This window comes from Apteryx mantelli, chromosome 4 (assembly GCF_036417845.1).
Source record: "Apteryx mantelli isolate bAptMan1 chromosome 4, bAptMan1.hap1, whole genome shotgun sequence".
Lineage (NCBI taxonomy): Eukaryota > Metazoa > Chordata > Aves > Apterygiformes > Apterygidae > Apteryx > Apteryx mantelli.
In genome coordinates, this window is record NC_089981.1 from 21172614 (window position 1) to 21196535 (window position 23922).

The window sequence follows — 23922 nt, forward strand, 5'->3', positions numbered from 1 at the left end:
CTGCCCTAGAGCCTCAGGCCAAACACTGCGCTGCTGCGTGCCATCCACTCCCTTAGGTGCGGCCTTACCCGCCAGGATCGCCGCGCCCTCGTGAGAGGTTCTCCTGCACTGGTGGAGCCCTCTCCCGTCATCCTCCTCTCTACATAGTCAAAAGAAAACAAACAAAAAACAAAAAACCACACAACCCAAGATAATGCTGGCAGATTTGTCTTTTGGATTTCCAAGTTCCCAAGCCAGGAAATACCAATGCAGCAGCACACTTTTTTTTCTTCTTCATTTTAACCAGAGAAGAATGGACCTGTTTTTGGATTCCATGAAGAACAGCTGAAGTGAATGGGAAACAAGAGCAGAAAGCCGTTCTGAGGACACCACGGTGTCCCATACAGATGACAAGCCAGTCTACATAGGAAGGAGGGAGGATACCTTGTCTAAAAGGGATTTTTCAGCTATGGTCTCCTAGGTCATCCTAGATATGCCATTAGTTCCTCCTAGGTTCTATTTTTCCTCTCCTCTGCACAGGGGTAGTAAAATATCTCATTTCTCCACTCCCCTTTTGTCCAGCTTTTACAGCCTGCAGTTCAACTCCGGTTCTGATCTTAGTGAAGACTTGAAGAAACTGCTAGAAGAGCAGCAAGGTTATGGGTTCACAGTGGAGCTGAGTTTAACTCAAGCTGCCTAAGAAACCAGGCAAAGCAACCAGAGAATAAGTGATCCCTTTTTATGTTAATATTTGCATTTCTCTTGCTCCCAAGGAACAGCACCTAGGCAGAGCTACTTCTGCAGTACCACCTGCTCCCACTGTGCAATCACTCTCCAGGAGAAAGAGGGCAACTTTCTAGAAATGTCCCCCCAGTCATTAATCAGCACATCTCAGCTGGGCAGAGGATCTATTCTTTGCTTTATCCACAAACACTGCACCTAAAATAAAAATTATATTTCAGAGGGTGAGGGATTGTTTTTGTTTTTTCCCCCCATTTTAACCTTTTGCAAGGGTGTGGAAAGCAAATAATCCTAACTGAGCATTCCTTACCTAGCAAACTTACAGTTGGCTTCTTAATTAGGAATTTAATAAATGTGACTTAATTATCTCTTAGCAAGATTGCTTATTAACGCCCATGGCCATAGCCTTTTAGGGCTCTTGATCTTATCAGATCTCAAAAGCTAGTCTGAGTCAACACTTGAATAAACAGCCGCCAAAAATATCTAGTGCTGCCAGAGGTGGCATTTGCATTTCAGTAGATGATTCCCTTTCCAGGTTGAACTCTGCCTCTTTGCACAAGGCCAAGCAAAGCTTTGCTGTAGGAGGTTCCACTCCTGCACCAGTTGCAAAGTGGAGACCTGTCTACTTTTGACACTTTTCACAGCAGGCGAAGTGTTAAAGGTCTACTGGCCAGGCCATACTCCAGCTGGAGTAATTATAGTTCCCTCTACATACTTAAAGGGAACTTGAAATTTCGGCAGAAGCCAGTTTTCTCCACTTCTGAAGAGCTGTTGTGCAATACTGTCATATACTGTTAAGACCTGTCTACACAACAAGAGTTTAGGCATCTCCTTAGGTACCTGGAGGGCCAATAAAACACTCCTTGGCCACCCTGAGCCCTCATTACTATTAATGTTTATAACAGGAGAAGTATGTATGGACAGCTCTCATTAAGGCTACCTAATCATTTCTGTTCTCAAATGGCCTTCTTCAGTTGTAAGCAACTTTGTTAGACTAACCTTTTCAGCTGGAATTTTGCCATTCTGGCTTCTGCCTAATACTTTTGGAAAGTTTGGTTCAGCTGTTTTTCAGTTTTAAGGCAGTGAGTAGGCGGGGAAAAATACAACTGTTGCCATTATTTAAAAGTTAAAAAACAAACAAAAAAAATCTGTCATCTTGTCTTGAGCAATCCAGCACTCCACCAAGAAGGGGAGAGAACATTTAACATTGGCTCAGACATGCACGTGCTAGTTTTCCATGGAAACACATCTCGTTAGCAGAATCACGTCAATGCCTACCGAGCTGAACTACCCCGAATCCATTACTTAGTATCCAGGAGCAAATCCAGAGACAAGTTTTTGAAACAATAATCACTCAATAGCAGCAATGGTGATGAAGGTTGTGGTCCTTGAATGCTGGAAAAGACAGTTTGCAGAGCCTGTTCCTCAAGACACAGGAAGGCAGTTGAGAGGAAAGGTTGCATCCATCAGGGATGACGCTGGAGAACAGCCTGCTCCTGGGATAAGGAAGTACAGCACACCCAAGGCTTTGCAGAGCCAACAAGGCATTCCTCTCTAGTCCACCCCAGAGAGATACCTGTCTGCAGTGGATGGGTTTCACCCGATGATGGGGTGACTCTGGTAGGGAAGAGCGAGTTATTGCAAACACTTGTAGGGAAACTATCAAGGTGGCTGTTGAATCATCTCAAACCAGGAACAGGCAATAATAGACTACAGCAATATTTTGCTTTCAACCCAGAGAGCTCATAGTGCCAGAGAACCTCTGAGAGATGAAGTCCAACATGAAAGAGAAAACTGGCAGAAGAAGGAAAAGCCAAATGTCTCCTGTTATATCTTTGGAGCTTGCTACCACTGGTGCGTGATTCGGTGTGAGAGGTTACTCCAAGCTATCCAAGCTGCTGACTACCACTCCCTGATTCCTCCTCTGCCATGCCCCTCTCCCAGAGCTAACAGCTCCACTCAGGCCAGTTCGGCTGTAACACACGCTGGTGAAATGAGCCAATTCCAGTTTATTTTAAAGCTTCTCCCCCCCCAAAAGCAAAAAGCAAGCAACGCCCTCTCACCCCCAAGAAGGCACACTGTTAATTCAGCGGAGAGCCCAGCAGCAGAAACCACTGAAGCAGCACAACAGGAGTCGCAGTAACCCCTGAGGAACGAGCGTCTGGGGAAGCAACACCTCAAACTGGATCTACAGCTGACAGAACAGCAGCACGAAATCACAGGTTGAACCCAAGACATTTATCATCCAGCTATCAGAAGGAGAGGAGATAGAAGATCCCATCCCCTGTCCTGGCTCCCCACATCCCAGACAAGATTAGAAACAGATTTTGATGAAAATCTCTCTGTTCAGGGACTTTGTAGTCAGCAGACCATCCAGGGACTGTCCTTTTAAGGCTTGCTGAGCCTTGGTACCACATTCCCTCTCTCCTGTGGTTCATCAAAATGCCCAGTGCTGCTTGCATGCAAAACAACTGCAGCCCTGTATAAGTTTTCTGCTGGCCCACCACAAAATGAAGGCGTGTTTCCTGGCAGCCAGTTTGTTGCTCTTCCAAACCACTCCAAGCGCTCTGTTCGGTGTTACAGCCAACGCAGCCTGCTGCGGAGCAGCACACTGAGGAAATGTCCTGGGACAGTTTTATTTGGAGCTGACACCTCATGGAAAGCTTCAGAGAAGAACTAAACCTGCCTCTAGAGCATGAGAGCTTCTGTTTTCTCCCCCCTCACCACTGATCTTTCTGCTTGTGTAAAGACAACAGAAGCCATATAGTCCGGGGGAAGAAAAAGCAGTAATCTGGAAACCAGAGGCCCATCCACTTCTTTTGACTTCACCACTGTTCTCCTCTACCTCTACGTTTGTTGCTGCTTCTCTCTCACTTCACTTTTCTTTCTACCCTAAATCTGTCTAGTCCATAGAGGTTACAAACTCTTCAAGCCAGGGACACCCTCTCATTGTATATCTTTTTCTGGCCTGATGGAATGGGAAGCATGGCTAAAATATTTTTTTAAGATATCAATAAAGAACAACTAAGAAAAGCCATACTGGTTTGGAGGAGCTGGTCAGCTTCTCTTGCTCCAAATGTACTTGAAGGCTAAATGCTTTGGAGTACATTCACAGTTGTCCCTTTGTCAAACACAACAGAAAGTGCAGTATTAATGAGGCATCTCTTGCTCTTCCATCCCAAAAACCTATAAATATCTCTGGATTTTGAGTGACAGCACAGAAGGATGGAGCACGGATCCTACCGCTAAGGTGTAATAGAGTGCTCCATAGAGTAGCAAAGCTGGCTCTCATCTCTTGAATTCACTTGTTGCACACTTCCAGGCACCTGCCCTACAGAAATCTGGCAGTGCCATTAATACATTTGAAAATGACAGTCACAGGGACTCTCTGGCCTTGGCTGCAACTCCACTAAGCTAACAGGGTGATCTCCCCTGGTTTCACGTGGCCTGGATTCTCTACAGCAACCGTACCATGACACACGGCACAGCTCACTAGTGGCATTTTCAGGCACACCTAAACTTCTTGGGCTTGTGCCAACTTTATGCACCACATCCTGGCAAATGCTCCATCAGGAAGCAAGTTTCACCAGTGTGTGTGATTGCAGTGCATCACATCTGGGATGAATAAGGTGCAGCTGCTCTTCCCTCAGTGCTCTCCCCCATCCCACAGCCACTGCTTTGCCAGCTGCCCAGGCTGATGGTTTCAGGCACTCCTACAAGCCAGAAGAGACCTGATGCTCTTCATCAGCCTGTCAGCACTCCCTGCTTCTGCCCTCAAACCCCCTCAGTTCAGAAGAGCTAAATGGCTGTACAAATGCTCTACAAACAAGATGAAGAAATATTCTCCTCTGGAGGAATGGCATTAGCGTATCGCATCCCTATGGATATGTATACCTGCTTGCCGCAGCATGCTGCTAACCCATGTCACCTTCCTGCTGCTTGGCTCCTGCTGGGTTATCTGCAAGGCGGGCTCCTCCTTGGTGGGTAGCCAAAGTACAACAGACAGGGTGCTCAGTAAAACTCCAGGGACCTGTCTCCTCTTCCTCCTGCTCTCCTACTTTTATCACAGCCTGCTGAACACTCCCTGCTTTCTGCCATTCCCCTGGCTCCAGCGAGTGCAGCTGGGAGAGCTACAGAGCAAGAACAGCATTTCCTCTGCCTGCTGAGCTGCCACCTGGCCCAAAAGCAAACAGCAGCTCCCTCAGCCCCTCTCCTCTTCTCCTAGCCACTTCTCTTCTGAGCCAAAAGGAGAAACCCTGGCCTGGCATCAAAGCTAGAAAAAAAATCAGCTTTTCACCCTGCCTTCAGCTGTCTGCACACACAGCTTGGTCACGGGGGAGAGCACAGAGGGGGAAGGCAGCAGCAGCTAAGGCCCCACAAGTGCTGAGCCACCAGAGCACACAGAAAAGGAAGTTGTTATCTGGCCCCAGAAATAAGAAACAGCTGCTGCTGGGCTGGGGCAGCCACCACTCAGCCCTGCTCAAAGCAGAGAAGCAGCTGTGTCTGGGAAACCTTCTGCTTTAGCTTGTGGTCCACATTCCCCACAAATGAGGGGAAAGCTCAGGAGGTGCCAATGAAATCAGCACCTGAAGTCTTCATTTTCCCAAGCTGTTTTGGCAAGTCAGCCCCAGAGACCTCACTAGAGTGGGCTTTCTTACAAGATGTCCCCTTTTCCTCTCAGCTCTGCTGGCTCAGAAATAGGTGATGCTGCAGCACATCCCCAACGCATAGTAGTCATAGCTGAAATGGGCTGGCCAGGTGCTTTGGAAACCTTGGAAATAATATATATATAGCAGTCTCAGGGCAGTGGGCTTCCAGTTGGTCTGCCAAGGTTATCTCAGTGCTGACTTGCAGCAGACTCTGCTCCGTCTGTCAGTCCTTCCCCGCCTCTGCCAGTGCAGTTCAAAGCTGGCTGTTCGAGGCACTACTTTTAGACACTTTTGAGGCAGGTGTAATTCAGAGGAAAGCACAGGAAAAGAGGAGAATCCGCACTGGAAAAAGCATGACTTCAGCCAGGCTGCTCTATCCAGGGGAAGAGCAAAGGAAAAGGTGAGATGAATTAAAAATACACCTTCCCCTGAGGTATTTCTCTCCCCTGCGCAGTGACTGTTTTACCTGTCAGGAGCGTGAGAACTCGGATGGAGAAATATTGCTGGCTCCCGGGACCTCCTCTCTCCCATGGCATGTGGGTGGCCCTAGCCAAAGGTTGCACGGAAATAATTCTTATTTGTGTTGTCAGAGGCTAAAAACATCTATGTAAATATTCCAGGGATAGGTTAACAATGCAGCCCGAATCCCCACCCAACCCACGCAGTATCACAAGGCAGGCAGGTCAGTTCCAGCCCAGGCTGCAATTAAAGAGTGCCTTGTGGTTAAAACTGTCCCTGCCTGCTTTTCGCTTAGGTTTAAAGTTCTTCCATGAGGCAGCTGCTTTTGGTGCAGGTTTATTATTAGTCTGATCTACAGCAGGACCTCCTCAGCTCCCTGGAATGACCAGGAAACCCTCTTAGGGAGCAAGCAAACAGATAGTCTATGGCAGCCCTGCAGAACATACGTGGTCATTTGATGAGCGGCATTTAGTTGTAATTAGCAGTGGTAAAGGGGTTTGGTGGTGTAATGCAGGCTCAGAATAAGGATTAGCCTCCCTATGGCACCTTGCGGGTCACTTTTGGCAGGAAGTGGCAAGACATGAAGGAATATTAAACCTCAGGCTTCAGAGCTTGAGCCAAACAGACTCGGAGATGCAGAAGAGACATCTCACACATGCCTCTTTCACAGGAGAGGCATTCGTTTTCCTTTGAAAAGGGCAGTGACATCTGTGCTGGCAATGGGTGAAGTACATGCACCTCAAAGCTGCTGTGGGGTGACACTTCCCAGACGGACAGATGCACACATGAGTGCCCACATGCTGCGGGGCGGGAAGGAGCGGCTGCCGTGGGTGTACACGTATCGGAGTAGGAACACGAGGCAGTCTCACCTTGTGGCTGGGGTGGGCTAGCAGCTCGCCAAGAGACAGACACATCAGCTCTCCTGTTCAGTGACCTCTCTCTAGTGAGAGGCAGTCAAGAAGGTGCTTTCAAGCTGAGCTAAGAGAAGCACAATTTATCAAAGCAAGCCTTTGCACGAACCTAGAGCCAGAAACCGGCTCTGTGACCCTGCTGTACGGAGCGACCTGCAAAGCCCAGTATTTTTTGCTAGCAACTGGAGTCAACGGGGTTCACAACATCTCTCCAGTGCTAACATCAGACACCTCAAAGAATGTTTCTATTCTGACTGTTAATTCCCTCAGCAGGCAGTTCTGTAACAAAGCATGCAGAGGGGTATTTCTTGAATTTCACCTGGCCAGCAATCAGGTATGCCCTGAAGCATGAAGACTAAAGGCCCAATCCAGTTAAAAAAAGAAAAAAGCTACTCTTTCCTTCATGAGAATGTCTGCTTTTTCTTTTCCTTTGTTTCTTTACCACATACGCAGTTCTCTCCAGCTAACTTGATTTCTTCCATCGTTCATTACCTCTTCACAGAAGAGTTCTCAGGTCATCCTGTTCAACCTCAGGACTTTCCCGATGCTACGTTAGCTAGGGCCTTCAAGGTTTCGAACTCCTGCAGGGCTGCTACTCCTTCCCTTGGAAGATGCTCACACAGTTTGACAGCACTCGCTGCAACAGCCCGACATTTTCCAGTCCTGCACGCGCTGATGGCAGAACCACGGCTTACGGCTGGAGGAACACATGGGTTGTCCCAGCGTAAGCCCTGTGCATGTGCTCCCCATGTGGGGCCCTCCACCCCTGTCAGCCACTGCTCCCCTTCCTGCCTCAGTTCACATACATGTGGTTTTAAATGGATGAGATCATCTTTTGAAAAAGTTTTATGTTCAGCTACAAACAGACCCCAGGGCTGCCTGTGATCCAGGAGAAGCACGGAGACCATGTTAACGAGGTTTGCCATTTCCTTCAAAATGGGATGCTCGCTGCATGTCACCAAAACTGCTCAGGGACCAGATTCTTCTGCAGGACAGAACAGTCTCCCTCCTCCTCCTCCTTTCAGATTGAAGTAGAAAGGAAAGTGCAAACCTTTTCACAGCAATTTTTGAAGCAGTTCTGGACTGTAGTATGAACCTGCCTGGCCCCCACTGAGCTACTGGGGACACCAGTCCCCACTGGAGGCTGGAGTTTGGGGAAAGCTCCAGTGAAAAGTGACCCACTCCAGGGAGGCATTTTAAAGGAAGCTCTTTTACTGAAGAATCTTTAGGCCAATCCTAAGCACAGTCTAAACATTGAAGACATTTAGGAATACGTAAAATCAATAAATAAGAAAGAAAAACAAAATTGCCTTCATCTCTTACCACATCCCTGCACTACACTTTGACCCAGCAAACAGGACAGTAAGCTAGAACAGCTGGCTCTTATCCCACAGATCAGCCACATGGCCTTGCACATGCCTCTTTATCTTGGTTTTCACCCCCTCTAGCCTTTCTGGCTGGGACCTCTAGACTTTGCTTGCAACACAGAGCCTTGCTGATCTCTCAGTGATGGGAATATTCACCAGGACCCGCCCAGGGTAATCGGTTTAGAGGCATCTTCTACCAGTAACAGGTAACTGAGCTGGTCAGAACTATACTGCACGTTCAGCCAGCGCATGTAAGCATCTTCAACTTAGCCCATGCACCTTCAAAAGCCATGCTTGTACATACCTGCATAACAGGCTTCACCTAGTTCTGCATGAAGACATCAACAAGGACTTCTGCTTCTCCCCAACAGTCATGCTCTGTGCACTGACACTGGCAAAGCTTCCTCTCTGAGCAGACTCTTTCCTGGAGCTTCACAGGCCCAGCTGCTTACTGACAGCACCTGGATCACACCATATTAGGGTTATTCTCCTTACTCTTACTCCCCTATCCCACTAGGGTGCCCACCCCAGCTGGCAGCCACTGTGCACCTCCCTGTTTCCCCTTTGAAGAAAAAGGGGTCTCAGTTTCCCAACAGCATGATGAACTTTCACAGGGCTTTGCCCCATGGTGCAGTTTACAATAATCAGCAGCAGCATTCAGCTCCTGAATTCAGACTGCCTCCTCCCTAAGTCATCTGGACAAACACCACTCTCTCTTCTGTTACCAACAGGAATCCTTATTTAATACTCTTCCAGCTCCAGAGCCAAGCTCAGGCTTGCAGAGACTCCGAGGGCATCACAAGGATGGCACATTCAGGGATGTGTCCACTCCTAATTACCTGCTCTTCCAAAGCAAGAATCCCACTGCCACCACATCAGTGCACAAGCACAAGTACTGGAGTCCTGGAACCATGAGTATATAAATCTCTATTGCTTCTGAAGTTGAAAAAAGAAGAAATGAAGAAAAATTAAGACAGCAACATAAACCTTAAGGGAAAAAAGTCAAAACAAGACTTGCTTGTTGCTTCTCAGGAAAAAAAAAAAAACTCCCTCCCCCTTATATTTCTGTTCATAAGCAATGGCAGTAATATTTAGTGGGAAATTTTTTAAGGCCCTGGTTGCACTGACACGTAAGCATAGCTGCATTGATCGAGAGCAAGCAAAGCTGCTCAGAAATATGCCTGCAGCAAGGGGAGGCACATGCGAGAAATCACACATAACTTTGGGATTGTGTGTCCCCTTTTTAGGCACTTTTGAAAATTGTCACCCTCTAATCAGCAGCAGTGGCTGAAATCTCAAGGCTATAAAGCAAAATTTACAATTAACTCTGGAATTTTGTTAAATATTGACCACGTTTTTGAGCAAGCTATGAACGGTCACCTCTAAATGTGAGTATTTTCCCCATCAGCTGAATAAATCCTTCCCCTTTCCTTTCTCCTTCTCCATTTCCTAGTCTTTTCAGAGTCACACTGGAAGATTTAATGGTGTTTAGCCTTACAAGCTCAGGTTCTGCAATTTCATCTGCTCCCACTGAAGAACAGCAATCACTTACCTAAGTCTATGACCCTCAAACTAGTGCAGCTTTGCTTGTCCCAGCTTGAAGGGGTTAAAACATTCAATGACCCTGCATGAAGACAAGTTATTTGTTTGCTTTTTCAAACAGATTGCACATTCCTGTCCAAATAGTTTTACTCTTTTTAATTGGGACCAGCAAGAGGTTGGGTAAGCTCTATGCACAGCAAAAGACCCTTCATTTAAACATACTTTGTAATTCAAACAATGCCAGCCAAGGCATGAGATGAACATCACATAGGGTTAACCAGGACATCCAAGTTCAGGTGGAGACACTTCTTTTCCCAGACCCCTTGAGGTTTCTCTGCCAGAGGGACAGTGAGTAGTACAAGCTCCAAAAGAGCTGCCCCACAGCACAGCCTGCTGGCATGTCTCAGCCAAAGCAGGACTGCTCTAAATACTTTGTGTCAAGCCTAGCAAGAGCACAGACAGACAGACCAGGGTTTAAGAAACACGAAACACTGAAGGAGGAGAACCTGCCACTGAACCCCTTTGAACCACAGTTGGCTTCTGGCATTTTGACACAGGCTGGATAGAGAAATTGAACAGCAGAAGAGTGATTGCAGGAAATTCGTTTTATCGGGTCCAAGGACCTGCAGCTACAGAGAGAAAACAAAATCCTGTAGAGCAAAGACCAGCTTTATCCACAGTAACTAGTTATTCAGTAAGACGAAAATGTCCAAGCAGAGTTGTAACCCTGAACTCCTTGGTCTTCTAACAGATAGCAATCAGTATTGGTCTAGGTTTTTCCTGTTGTTCAGCCTGTTTTTTTTCCCCCTCAAAAAGCACAAACTTGCAAGCTCACACCTTGTGGAAAAGAAAATATTTGCTTCCGAACCCATTGGCCAACTCTAGCCAAGTGCAACCAAGATAATGAAGTTCCAAAGGTTTCCCAAGACTTAGAGGCCACGGAAAGGAGACAACGAGGAGGGCCCTGGTCAAGGGAGATGCTGCAATATGAACTTGCCTTTGCTATGTACTAGAGAACCCACCGTGGAAAAAGCCATTACAAATGCTTCAGGCAGGCAGGGCTCAGGTTTTTTGTTTTGATTTTATGATGCCAGAAATGAGCAACCACCAGCCAAATCCAGAGAAACCAATTCCATGGATGCCTGTTTCCTGAGCTCCCCAAGTGTTCGCCTACAAGGTGCATTAGCTGTTTTAAAGGTCACACTTAAGAGTTCAGCATATGCCCCCCATCTCTCCAGACACCACTTGGTATATCTCAAACTCAGATTTTCAGTCTAAGAGTTCTTCATTCTTATTACTCCTCCAAGTGTTTTACCCCTCCACTATTTCCTTTCCTCTCCACTATCTAGAACAACATATTTCTAATACAGGCAATTACACAAGAGGGAGGTAGCATTCAGGATAATCAAATCTAAATTTAGTTCCAGGATGTTCCTGTGTTTTATTGAGAAAGAGGCTATGCAACAGGTTGAAACCCAATGTGCGTCAGATGTACTCTGCTTCACAGCAGCAGCGTGTTGTTTTTGGCAGTCCCTTGGCAGATGTCTTCTAGATAACTTGGTAGGGCTCCGTCTATTGTTGTACTGTGAATTCAGCAAACGAACTTTCAAAGGTATTGCATTTCCTTGTCCCCCTTACTAGCTATTAACCATGGCAACAATATACCAAGAAACGCAGTAGATTTGCCATCATTTGCAGCCTTAAAACCAAAGCAAAATAAGCCTTTCTGGGAGGCAGACTTTCCAGACAGAAACAACAGGTTTGAGGTAGAAATGACTACTGGTGACCCCCAACACAAAGAGGGCCAGCAAGGAAGAAGCCCAAATTCCTTCCAACTCGCATGTCAAACTACTGCTAGAGAAAAGCCCTTTGGAGGACTGCATGTGCAACCCATCTTCAACCCCTCTGCCCTCCCTCTTGAAAACCCACGAGTACCACATGCAAAAGCATTACAGAACCAGCAAAGCTTTACTACTGGTTTCAATGCATAAGCCAGAAAACACAGCTTCATTTTCAGAGGCCAGGCTCCAGCCCAATATTCCCCCCTGCCTTTTTTTTTTTTTTAAACTTTGTTTTGTTTTTATTGCATAAACTGGGCTAGTCTGAGACAAAACCACTGAGACATAAAGCAAAGCCTGCTCGCGATTTCTCCACCTGGCACTGCACTTTAAACACCATTACGGTGAGTGGGAAGATCTCTGCCTTGTGTGCAGAAACGCACTGAGGAGCGAGACATGGGCTGGTGCTCAGCCTTGCACTAAAACCTTCAGTTTCTGCTGAGACAGTAATCCACGTCTGGAAGTGTGGTAACGCAAATAAGAACAAAAAAGACAGGCTGTGCCAGTATCTGAACAGGAGACCTAGTTAAAAACAATACAGCAGGCTGTGGGAACTGCAACAAGCTTCTGATGAGCACTCACCTTCCTGTAAGGACCTGTTGAGAAGCCACAAAGATTTTTTTTTATGGTGGTGGTTTCTTTTAGCTGTGATGCAGTTGTAACATTCTCACTGTGTTCATGAGAAACTCCCTAAGACTCTTGTAAACAGAGTTGTAACCCTATTCCAGCTATGTAATTATATCATACAAACTCAAATCATTCCTGAAGCTTAAAAAAAAAAGCACGCTTTGGAAAGTGCTTGTTTTAAACAAAACTGATTTTTTTTTGCTTGTTTTTTGTTTTGTTTTTAAGTAATGTACCCTTTCTCTCTTTCCCCTCTCCCAAAATATCAGCACAGGGCTCTGATACTGCCTCAAAAAGGAGAACACAAGACCAACGCAACTTCACAGACTTCTGCTCCATTCCACAGAATCTGGAAATTTTGGTCCAAATTTTGGTCTTCTGCTATGAAGAAATCCATGGAGACCACAAGAAATAAGGCAGCAGTTAGTGAAAAGTTCATACAAAAGTTTCCTGTTCCCAGGATAAGCAACTACAAGTTTGATGCTCAGAGCTGAGCTTTAGAAAATTACTGCAGAGCACTAGCAGAAGAGCTGCAGCATCGAACCTTTTCACAGGAAGGCATTTCCTACAGAGAGGAATTCACTTGCACAGCCAGGAGAAAGCGCAAAGGGAGAGCCCTTGCCTGGCTCCACCATACCTACATGCATTTATTTGAGATGCCCAAATAAGAGAGAGAAATGAGTTGAACCTGAGGTAACACCCATCTCTTGGAAGACGGCAGAGACTTGAGGAGTCAACTCTTATCTCAGTATCTGGAGTAAAGTGCAAAGACCACATGCTTAGGGGTCTGTGCTTAGTGCCTCACCTGCTTAAGTCATGCAATTAAGGTGAAGCCTGAGACTATTAACGTACAGGTAAGTCTCTGGACTTCGTGGTTGTAGAACAGCATCTGCCTGACCTCTGCTAACAGCTTAAAAGGGTTGTGCTCAGAAGTGAACAGTCCCAGCCATCTCAACAGGGCGTAACTCCTCAGCTGCTCTCAGGGATGTTCCCAACACTTGGTTGCATCAGACACTGCACGTGGGCAGTTCCTGGAAGATGGGGAAAAGCAGGGTTTAATTCCCCGCCACAGAAAACAGGGACCAATTCCAAAAAGCCGTACAGTACAATAAAAAAAATACATATATATTCAGTTCTGCAAACTTTTTTCCAGGAAAAGCAGTGTGAATTTTGGGGCTTACCCTTCAAGTCTTCCAAGGAGGGAGGCTCCCAAAACCACACTATCCTTTTACCTGGAGAGGTGCTCTAACCTGTTGGCATGTGGATGCATCCAGTACAAGAGCACCATAAAACACAACCCAACACTGACAACCAGATCAGCTCACTTTTAAAGCAATCTCTTCCCTTTCCTCAGCACCTTCGAGCTACATACCCCCTACTCCGTTTCCTGAAACATTGTCCCCAAAACCACCTTTTAAATTGGAAGAGATTCAGGAAACGACCTCCCATCCATTTCTTTTGAACTATCCCTTGCCTCTGCTACTGCTTCTGCTATTTGCAGCAGTCTTTATAGCACTTTCAGCCTGAAGATGAACTAGAAGTCTACAAGGTAGCTTCCACTGGGTAAAACTCCATCCAAATTCTAAACAACCAAGGGATTTGGGATAAATAACTGAATCAAAACCCAATGATTCCATGTCTTCAGGTTGCCTATTATCATCATGCTCCCATGTAATTTTGAGGCTGATAAAGTAGAAAAAGCAACTCATTCAGAGAGGACAAAGGCTATCAAATCTATTTAAAAATATACATATATATATACACACACACACACACCGCACCTTGATCCAGCCTTTTGCTATTTATATTTATATTTCACTCAAAAAAGATGTAGTAATCACTGCAGAATACTTGCCAAGAATCGAGTGTTTTCTGTTCTCTCTCAACTGCAGATCCTAGTAGGAGGTCAGCTGGAACGTGTGTGTAATAGGGATTCCCAGCTACTAGCAACTGTGAGCCAGTACTGAAAAGAAAAAAAAGGAAAAAAAGAAAGAAAAGAAAGCCTGACTGTCTATGCATGAAAATTAATAAGCTATGCTAAGGTGAATGGATCCGTGTACCTGGGAGACTTTGCAGCATTATGGTCTCAAGGAACAGAAGCCCAACCCTGAAAGAAGATCAGCATCTTCTGTGACATGCCTGCACTTCCAGTGCTGTCTTCAATGCCTCTGTCTACAGTAAAGTAGAGCTAATTTGCACAAGCCTAAAATCCCTCTTTCTTGCTTCTAAACTGGCAGGGACAGCAATGAAAACAGAATTGCAACAAGACATGCCCTTCCAGGGCCCCATTTATTGAGTGAATACAAAAATAATCATGTGAGTGCAGAGGCACAATAATCCGCTCCACGGTGAAAAGCCACCTTGGGTTAGCAGTAAACAGAGTGTTTACAGCACCTTGTAAACAGATCTCTTTACAAGCAGGAAGCATATTGAAACATGGTGCACACTGGATTAAAAGTTCCCTGTCGCAGCAATACTTCACACATCTTATCCGGCAAGTTCAAAACACTTCACAAAAGGTGAGAACTCCCTCTGTTCCATTTTACAGAGGGGAGCACACGTGATACCAACAAAACACAGGGAACTTACAGTGTAAAGAGTTGAAAAAGAGCCACATCATTCTCAGAGGATGACAGCTCACCTCTTGTTAGGGTCGTTTTGCAGTGAAAAATAATGGCCAAAGCTATTTTGCATTATGGAAAAGTTTTATAAATGACTACTCTTCTACCGCAACCTGTTGCACAGTTGAATAAAAAATATATATATATATATACTTTTTGTTCTTAATACAGTACATGGCATTTCTCCTAAATTGCACCAGAAGTAAATTTGGAAGCACTTTCAGTTTGTCTTATAGGCAAATGGGAAAGAAAAACAAGTCAGACAGGCTTTCAATCTCCTTTCCATCTCTGTCCCGTGTTTTATCCCCACCCTTTCACATCTCCGAGTCCACATACATTCCATTAATCAAGTAATCCACTTGCGTGTAATCCTTCTTTTTGTAGCTCTCATAGGCCTGCATAAGGAAGAGAACTATAACAGTTATGAAAAACAACGTACCAAATAAAAGCACTGCAAGAAGCGAACTTTTGTCTACCAAGTACTGAGTCAGAGGCTCAGCAGCAATGAGAAGATACTCATTGTCTGCATCCCGAGTTCCTGCAAGGCCTGAAGCTGTTGTTACAGGTGCGCTCGCTGGAGCTGTGGTCATACGCTTCGTCGAGGGAACGTGAGACATTGACTTGATCTCATGTCCAATTGTAGCTTCTATCGTAGGTGCAGTTGTTAAAACCATTGCACTTGTCGTAGAGCCCAGAAAAGTAGTCGATTTATTCAAGGATGTTGTGGCTGTACTTTCTTCTGGCTCTGGATTTAGTGACGTGATGTCAGGTACTGGATTACTGGAACGTGAACTCGCTGAAGTAGTGAGCGCAGCAGTACGAGCAGCAGCAGCAGACGACGATGTTTGGGCATCCTGAGGGACGAGGGTGGTTGCTGCTGTCTTTGTGCTCTGTACCTTTGGGCCAACTCCAACAGTGGTGACACTACCAGAGGGGGTAGTGCTGGCTGTGGTGGTAGCTGGCTTGAACTGCTCCGTTGGAGGCATTTGAGTACCTGCTTCAGAAGCAACAGCAAGGGGAGAAGGGGATTCTGATATTGAACTATTTCCTGATTTTTCCGTGGTGGTCACAGGCTTGGTAATGTTGTTGGATATGGAAGCAGCGACACTATCATAAGTGGGAGAAGAGGCAGTGAAAGGCATGGCTTTAGTAAGGGCGCCACCAGAACCTTCAGTGGCATTTGTAGCCTTGACACTTGTTCCAGGAGCTGTAGTGAAGACAGTTGTATTTGTACCAATTGTGGCTGCAGCAGTGCTGGTAGTCACTGTGGTGGTGGCAGCATTAGTTGCAGTTGTTTTCCCTGGGTTTGTTGTTCTAGCATCTCTTACAACCCTAAGCAACCGCCTTGAGTGAATCTTGCGAGTCCAACCGGTTGAGGAAAGCAGGTTTTCTACATTGTGCTGGTCAACCACTGCATTCACCATCTCCTCTGTCTGCTCTGGATACCTTTGGTGATGAAACAGGTCTGTTTTCCTTTTCCTAAAGGCAATTTCTTTAAAAAGACAAAACCAAAGAGTTTCAAAAGAAGAATTAATAAAGCTCTCAAGTCCAAATCTGATCTCATGCCCACACGCAAACCAGAACAGACATTCTGAAGAAGATGCAGCACGACTGGAATAAATCAGTCCTGAAGTCAGCAAGAACATGAAAACGCAGACCCCTGCCTTTATTGCGCATAATTCTGGGGTTACCCTTTACACCACAGACCTTTGGCATTTTCCCAACTAGGGAATTAATTCCCAAAAGGGGTGTGATGAGCTACAGAGCTAGAACGCAGAAGCATTTTCTCAACAGAAGCAGCATTGCAAACACCAGTTTGACCTGTGAAAGCTCCTGAGATGATTCCTCAAGCTCTCGTATGGTTACATAGCACCAACACAGCCTTCGATTCATACTTTTCACCTCAAAATTAACTGGAAATTTCCACTTACACCTGTACGCTTCAGGAGAATTTCCTTCAGAACTAGTGATCTGGATTTCTAGTGACAATCTCATCTACTTATCACAGAACTAGTTGCAAAGTCCCAGAGAAACCTCTGCCAACCCAAAAGAACCCTGAACAAGCTCTGTCCTTTTTCTCATTCGCTTTTTGGTTTTAAAGCTTGTGTACAGCAAACTCTTGAAACATACTTCAGAAGATGGATTCCCCAATTACCAACAAGTTCCATTTTGCTACTGTGTCACTTTTAATTAAAATCGAAGACTCTGGTATGGAAAGTCACAATGAACAATTGCTACTAACCCCGCTCTGATTATACAAGCAGTCTGCTGCCTCTGGAAGTCTCAGGAAAACCAACACCAAGCCATTTCCCTTTCTCTTAAAAATATAAATACATCTGCTATGCCTTTATTTTCCAAAGGACAGAGTGTAGGGCGTAAATGGCATGAACAAATGATGCCTTTAACATGGAGAGGCCAATAAAGGTGACTCAAAGACACACCATACACATGTAAATGCCAGAGTTACAACAAGGCTAGAAAAGCAATTCTTCCCATTGTCCGAGTCTAGCTACAGGATCATCCTGCAGGCATTTCATGACCCATCTACCCTCAGCTGGAAGCTAGCCAGGGTCTAAGTGTAGGCATTTAAGGTAAAAGCACCGGATCTTAGATTCTGCAGGAACCTGCAGTATGGCATTACCTCCAAGCAGATCTTTGATGTCCTGTTCTCCAGCATCCTGACACGCACTTAGATGGCGACACTGCAAGAGGATACAGTGATTCTGGTAGGGCACGGACCAATTGCAGTGGCGATTACCTAAAAACAGCAGAGGGCAAATAAGCAGCTAAGCAAAACTGAACCCCCAAAATCCCATATGCCAAAATAAAATTTACCTTAGTAGGGCTATTAAAAGCCATACCTGACCAAAGAACACTCTTTCAAACAAAATAAGAAAATGGATTGCTACACACAGTTTAGTAAGTATGCTCTACTTCATGGCTGTGACACCAAGAAAAATTGAAGAATGAAAAAGCTGACAGCTGGAAGGCTGTCCTTAAAGGATCTTGACTCAAGCTTGGTGAAAATAATTGAAAAAGCAAAGAAATCAACAGCAGCTTCAAGTCCATCTACAGAACTCCCTACTTTTCTCCTTGGGAGAAATGCCCCCTAAAGAGGGCAATTTGCTCACACAGATAGGGACAAAGAGACAGAGCACTACAGCTTGGATAGACTCCATCTAAATGCTTGCATTTATCTGAAATGTCTTAATGAGAAGAAAAAAGAAAGTGAGCTGAACCTTAGGTGACACCCATCTCTTCTGACGGGAGATGGCTCTTACCTCAGTGCCTGGAGTTGGGTAGAAATTCATTTCTCATCTGCTGATCGATACCATTGTCCAGGGATGCCATCACAGAAATTGTCTTTTAGTATGTCAGATCCCAACATGAGCTAAATCAGCTCATGTAAGTCATCACAGCAGGAATTCCCTTTCCTGGCATCCCTTCTAATCTGTTAATTTGTTTCAGTATGCGTCTGCACACACACAACCAAACTTTGAGGGAAGGAATAATTCCCCTCTAATCAGCACTGCTGAGATGGTATCTCAAACGCTGTGCCTGGTTTTGGGCTTCCCAGCACAACGGGGAGGGGAAGAAAAGAAAAGAAAAGAAGTTGTTGACACACTGGAGTGAGTCCAGCACAGGTAACCTAGACAGCTGTGGGGGCTGGAGAATGCGATGAACAAGAAGAGCCTGAGAGAAGTTCAGCCTGAAGAACAGAAGGCGAAGAGGAAATCCCATTGCTGTCCCCAGCCACCTAGTGGAAGGCAAGAGAGAAGATGGAGCCCAGTTTTTGTTGGTGGTGCAAAGAGATAGTGTGAGAGGCAACAGACAAGTTGCAACACAGGAAAGTCCAGCTAAACATAAGGAAGAAAATGTTTCCACCACCAGGGCGGTCAAACACTGGACCAGGGGCCCAGAGAGGCCGGACACTCTCCATCAGGCATTGAGCAGCCTGATCTAAGTTGGTTCTACTTTGAGCAGGGACCAGAGACCTCAAAACATCCCTTCCTGCCTAAATTATGCTGTGATTCTATGCAGTATCTTATCAGCATATAATTAATTTCTGGTACTAGGAAGTAACATGTGCTGTAAAAAGGAAACACAGGAGAAGATAACAGTGATCAGTCTGGGATGAAGCAGATGTGTGTCCAAGTGGCCACCCATCAGTGGATTACAGGGGACTCGAGTGTATGATGGTAGGAGAAATTCATTTTTGTGTTTTGTTAGAAATGTGAGAAAGGGCAGAGCACAGGCACATGTGGTACATCTGGCTATATTTAAAGCTCTTATCTACAAAGCCAATTACCTCACTGAGGATTAAAGCCATGGGGAGCTTGAAATTTTCATAATAAAACATTTACATTACCACAGTTATTAAAAGTGCTTCTGGAAAATTTATGAACTTAGAGAGATCTCCCTACCACCAACTGCATTCTGCTTTGACAGCCCTAAAGAAACCAGGAAAGTGGAATTTTACTGGCTTGGAAAAAGGTTAAGCAAGTGACTGAAACTATTCAAACCCTTTAAGAATTGGTACTTAAAAGTCAAAAGCAATAAAATGAAGAACTTCAGCAGTTGCACAGAGCAGGAGACAGACCATCAGCCCTCAACAAATTAAAATCCATTTCTCATATAGAAATGAATACGTTCAGATGTGCTCTGATTTCCAATGCCACCTCCTTACCCCACGCTTTATGAGCCATGCAAGTGCAGAATCACAGGCCATCTATTGTAAATCATATCATTTCTCACTTGGGAAGGCAAAACCAAAAAAACAGCAGCATTTCTTCTGTTTTGGCTACATATCTAAGTTCAGAAAGGTCAAGACAATAATGGGGTCAGAGTGGTTAAAGCACCCCAGGTTCTGCTGCCATCAGGACTGTATCCAGCTGCCCAAGATCTCACGGTTGCTTCCCAGAACAACCAAATATCTCTTTACAGCTGAACTGACTATGCTCCCTTTGACATAAATCCAGGGCGAGGCTCCAAATCATATCTCCATTGCGAGACACTTGTCATCCAGCCATTCTTTTTTTGCTCGCTTCCAAGTAGGAAGAGAGTGGGGTGAAAAAAGAAACTGGAAGGACAACAAAAGCTATTCCAAGACATTTTGAGAAGACACCATGTGGGCAACAGACACCAGGGTCTTGCTGCTAACTTTATTTCATTTTTAGACCTGCTGTTATTGCAAAGAAGTCTCAGCTTCCAAAGCAGGATAGCAAAAATTCCCACAGGCAGGTGGATGCAAAGCATGCAGGTGTCTTGCAGTAAGGTGGGAGCAAGGATATTTGCTTGTGCAGACATGTCATATCGTCCCTTTATTTTCCCCAGAGGGTACCGGATGATCCAAAAATACTACCAAGGTGGCTCTGCTCTCTGAGATGTTCCCATACAGACCCAGACTGGTCACCACAGACGAAGCTTGGGAGAACTCTGAATACAGCCGGGGATGCAAAGGGAAGAGCACGAGCCTACTCCACTTCCCAAATGTGGTTTCAATTGTGCTCATTAGGCATCTGGGAATTACGGTTTGCCAGACCCTTGCCAAGAAGGGCACTTTCTCCATCACATATCACTTACCCTAGCAGCATCTGGAGGCTTCGATCCATTGTGTTAGACAACATATACCGGTCCCAGAGTTACTACCCATGCTGTCAGCCCTAGAGAGTTTTGCTGCTTTTGCTAGCATAAAATTGAAGTGTCAGACTGTCTCATGACATGGGTACAGTTGTACTGTGACATCTTCCTGTCTCTGTAAGGAAAGAAAGCTGCTTCTGAAGTCAGGTACCCTTGGCCTCCGGTGTGGCTATCAGAAGACTTTGCTGCAATAGCTAGAACAGCAACCATCCCCTGTCTGCAGCACACATCGGAGATGTGGATGCACTGGCCAAAGAGGCTCTTCTCGTGATACTTATAGTTCTTCTCTAAGCTAGATATATTATATCAGCCAGGGGTCTGCTGATGCATATTACATCTACTGAAGGGAGCTTAATCAGCTAGGAATGTTATTTTTCCATTCCTCTAAGCAACGTAACTATGAAGACATCTCCCCACACAAACTTGGCCTAGAACTTAAAATTATAATACTTTAAAAATAATAACCACTGCTCCTTTACTGACAGTTACATATGTTTCAGTGCTGATGTCTAGGACTCTCAAGCCTCATATTTGTAATGAAATAGCAAAAAGGCACAAAAATAAACACATTTGGGGAGGGCAGGAGCTGAGCATGAGAGCCATAAAGTTGATCTTAAAATCTAAAGCTAATCATAAAAAACCAAAACACCCTAAAAAAAAAAAAAAAAAAGTCCAGGCCCTTCTCTCCAGATGATCTCTCAGCACGTGGTATATATTTGTGTGGGGAGTCTGTATCTTATTAGTCTTCCCTCAGACACCACCTTGGGCAACAGACAGGAATGAAACTGCTTCAGCTGGTTCAATACAGCACATAAAACCTGGTAAGAACAGGCTGTACTTTGGGGTTTAATTTTAAATTGCTTCCTAAAGAGGGGCCCACGTCACTTAATTCTACAGGCTTACCCACCTCTGCCCGAAGCTAACGCTCAGCTAGCCTCATTCTGTAAGAAACCCCAAGTCAAGAGAGAACAAGGTGAAGAGTATGGAAAACCAGCTGACGTCAGCAACAGGGTGAAGCGTGTACTCGGACTGTCTCCCTTCCCAACCCTGATCAGACTAATTTCCTTATGTCCCTCAGCTTCCTCCTCCGGCAGAGGCAGCTGATAGCACCTTTTCTACCCTCACAAAAATACTGTGAGGTTAAGATGACATTTGCACAGTGTTTGCAGATTCTCAGGTGGAGGACACAAACATGTAGTATTACAGACCCTACATGTCAGTAGAGTCAGCATGAACATGTGATCTCTGTCTGGTTTATCACTTGAAAAAGCAGAAGCTAAAGTTTTCTGAGCTCTGATGCCTGGGAGACAAATCCATTCCTATTTAACCTCCTAAACTAGAAGCTTAATTTGTCATGGTGCTTTCCACTGCAAAGGGACAGAGGAAAACCACATTGTTAAAATAAAGGTCTGAAAACTCTGGGCATTAAAAAAAAAGGCATCTTGATGATGTTTTATCAATCTGAGTTCTAAAAGAAATGTCAGACATTCATCCACCTGAGCTAAATTCTCACCTGTACCATAGCAGTCTGATTCTTTGCAGGTACTAGAAGTCTTCCCATGTGGCTAGGTAAGTTAGGGTCCTTAGTAAGAACACCTCGGACTCATTTAAGAGTTTAAAGCTTTTTAAAGACAACTCAGAGGGAGACATCTCAGAGGAAGACTAGAGGAAGACTCTGATCTCCCTGGTCCTGTTTAACCCCTGGCTCAGTTGCAGGATAATTAACAACTGGTTTCTTCTAAGGCAGAAGGACACAAATACCAGCGAGAAAAGACTACTCATTCCAGTACAGCTGTCTACTACAGCGCTGTTCACTTGCAAACATCTGGTGGCATGGAGCGATCAGCCTTTAAGTTAAGTGACCTAACACCATTTGCACGCTACCAGCGCACACCAAGCGCACATGCATGCTGTTTCTTACGGAAGCTAGAAAGGCCCTGGGAAATGGTTGCTCTGGATTCAATTTAACTAAAGCTGTCAGAAATTATTTAGTGCCACAGGACTGCACACAGAAGCCATAATTGTAAATGCCTGTAAGCAACCCGAGTTAGAAAGGATAGTTGTCAGGGGAGCAGAAGGGACCTTTAAGGAAGAAAAAAACCCAGCTGGAATTTCTGCTAAAGGGCAATAGCCTCACCTGAAGCAGCTGGGCCTTTACAAGCTTGCCTGCATTGCTTTTCTGTTGTCAGCCTGTTTATTTGCACTACGCAGGCTCCTCTCTCTTTCAGGACAGAAACTCTGTTCTCACATATACAGAAGGAAATCAGCAGGAAGAACACAATGGCAGTCCACATCTTCAAGGCTGGCCTTGCAGGGAAGCTTCTCTTCTCAGGAGCCGGTAGTACAGGAGGATGTTTTCCTATATCACTCTTGGATCCAGTGTGATATACCTATTTTTAAAAAAGAAAATAATCAATTTATACCAAAAGTTTGCACCTGAAGTGTTTTATTAAACCCACTTCTATCAATAGGCATGAAAGGGTTTGCAAAACGAAGGCAAGTATTATTACATACAATATATAGGCAATGAAGCAGAGAGCGGAAAAGACTATTCCCAAATTCACACAGAGGATCTTTCTTTGGAAAGGGTACTTTGCTCTCCCTTCTTCAGACCCCGACAGAGAACAACTCTTAACTCAAAAGCTGCAGGCAGTAGGTTATACTGTCTTCCTTTAGCTTCCCCAAGATCCCAAGGTGAAGAAGTTTTAAAGAAACACGATGCATCTTCTACAGTCAATAACGCCATCCAGAATAGAAAGAGCTCTGTTGTCTGTTACTCCGATTTCATTTGGAGGATCTACCTGACTACTGTCAAACCAAATCCTAGTGGGGCTACAAAACAGCACCAGGAGGAGCAGCAGCATGTGAAAGGTGGAAAGAGGATACTTCTTTTGAAATTGGTTCACACATTTCTGGGATGTTAATTGACACCTCGACACAACAAATACACAGGAGGCAGCTAATGCGGGTGCAGAACTGCACATGGCTAATCAGGGCTTCAGAGTCGGACAGGCTGGGGGGCTTAGCTTTTGGTTTGCTCTTAAAGATTGTTCCCAGGTTCAGCAGAAGGGTTTTCACCAGCTCGAGCACACTGATAATACAGGGATCCACAAGCTTGGAATATACCTAGAACCTGGCCCCGCTTTTACACCAAATCAGTCAAACCAAGCATTAAGGCTTGGTTCATTCTTGCTTTGATTTTCTTGCTGATTGCAAAAGCTATTAAAAACTTTTTAATTCAAAACAAGCAAAAGCCAAAAACTCATGTCTTTTAAGCGACTACACAGGTGCAGCAGCTGCTACTGAAGAAGTTTCACACCCACAGTGGTCTTCATTTCCCCACACAACACAGTAAATACACAATGTCTTTCCTTCATCACCACTACACACAAGACACTTCTGTCCCCACAGATGGGCTCTCGCCCTTGAAGCCATTGGAGCAGCTCCCATGGACTTCAGTGCATTTCAGAGCAGATCCTCACCTTCTGCCTGGATTTACCCTGGTGTTTTCAAGACTTTTTAAAGTTTTATGTAAGCGAGTACTTCCAAAC

General features: G+C 45.1%; 1 protein-coding gene and 1 long non-coding RNA gene across 4 annotated transcripts in view; both read right to left on the reverse strand.

The window, feature by feature from the left end:
* Positions 1–8543: 8543 nt before the first annotated feature.
* Positions 8544–12992, reverse strand: LOC106493056 (uncharacterized). Its single transcript, XR_001294095.2, has 3 exons — positions 12963–12992; positions 8946–9042; positions 8544–8567 (listed from the first exon to the last, which is right to left on the reverse strand). It is a non-coding gene; the product is annotated as an uncharacterized lncRNA (long non-coding RNA).
* A 1375-nt stretch (positions 12993–14367) lies between these two features.
* The window catches only part of C4H11orf24 (chromosome 4 C11orf24 homolog), a 32801-nt gene continuing 23246 nt past the window's right edge, over positions 14368–23922 (reverse strand). For all 3 annotated transcript variants that reach the window (XM_067295937.1, XM_067295936.1, XM_013953013.2), the window contains exons 3-5: positions 22509–22761; positions 17373–17489; positions 14368–16223 (exon numbers count right to left, since the gene is read on the reverse strand). In XM_067295937.1, the coding sequence (XP_067152038.1) occupies positions 15046–16223; positions 17373–17489; positions 22509–22761 (1548 nt within the window). In that variant the 3' untranslated portion in view covers positions 14368–15045. The remainder of the gene's footprint in view (positions 16224–17372; positions 17490–22508; positions 22762–23922) is intronic.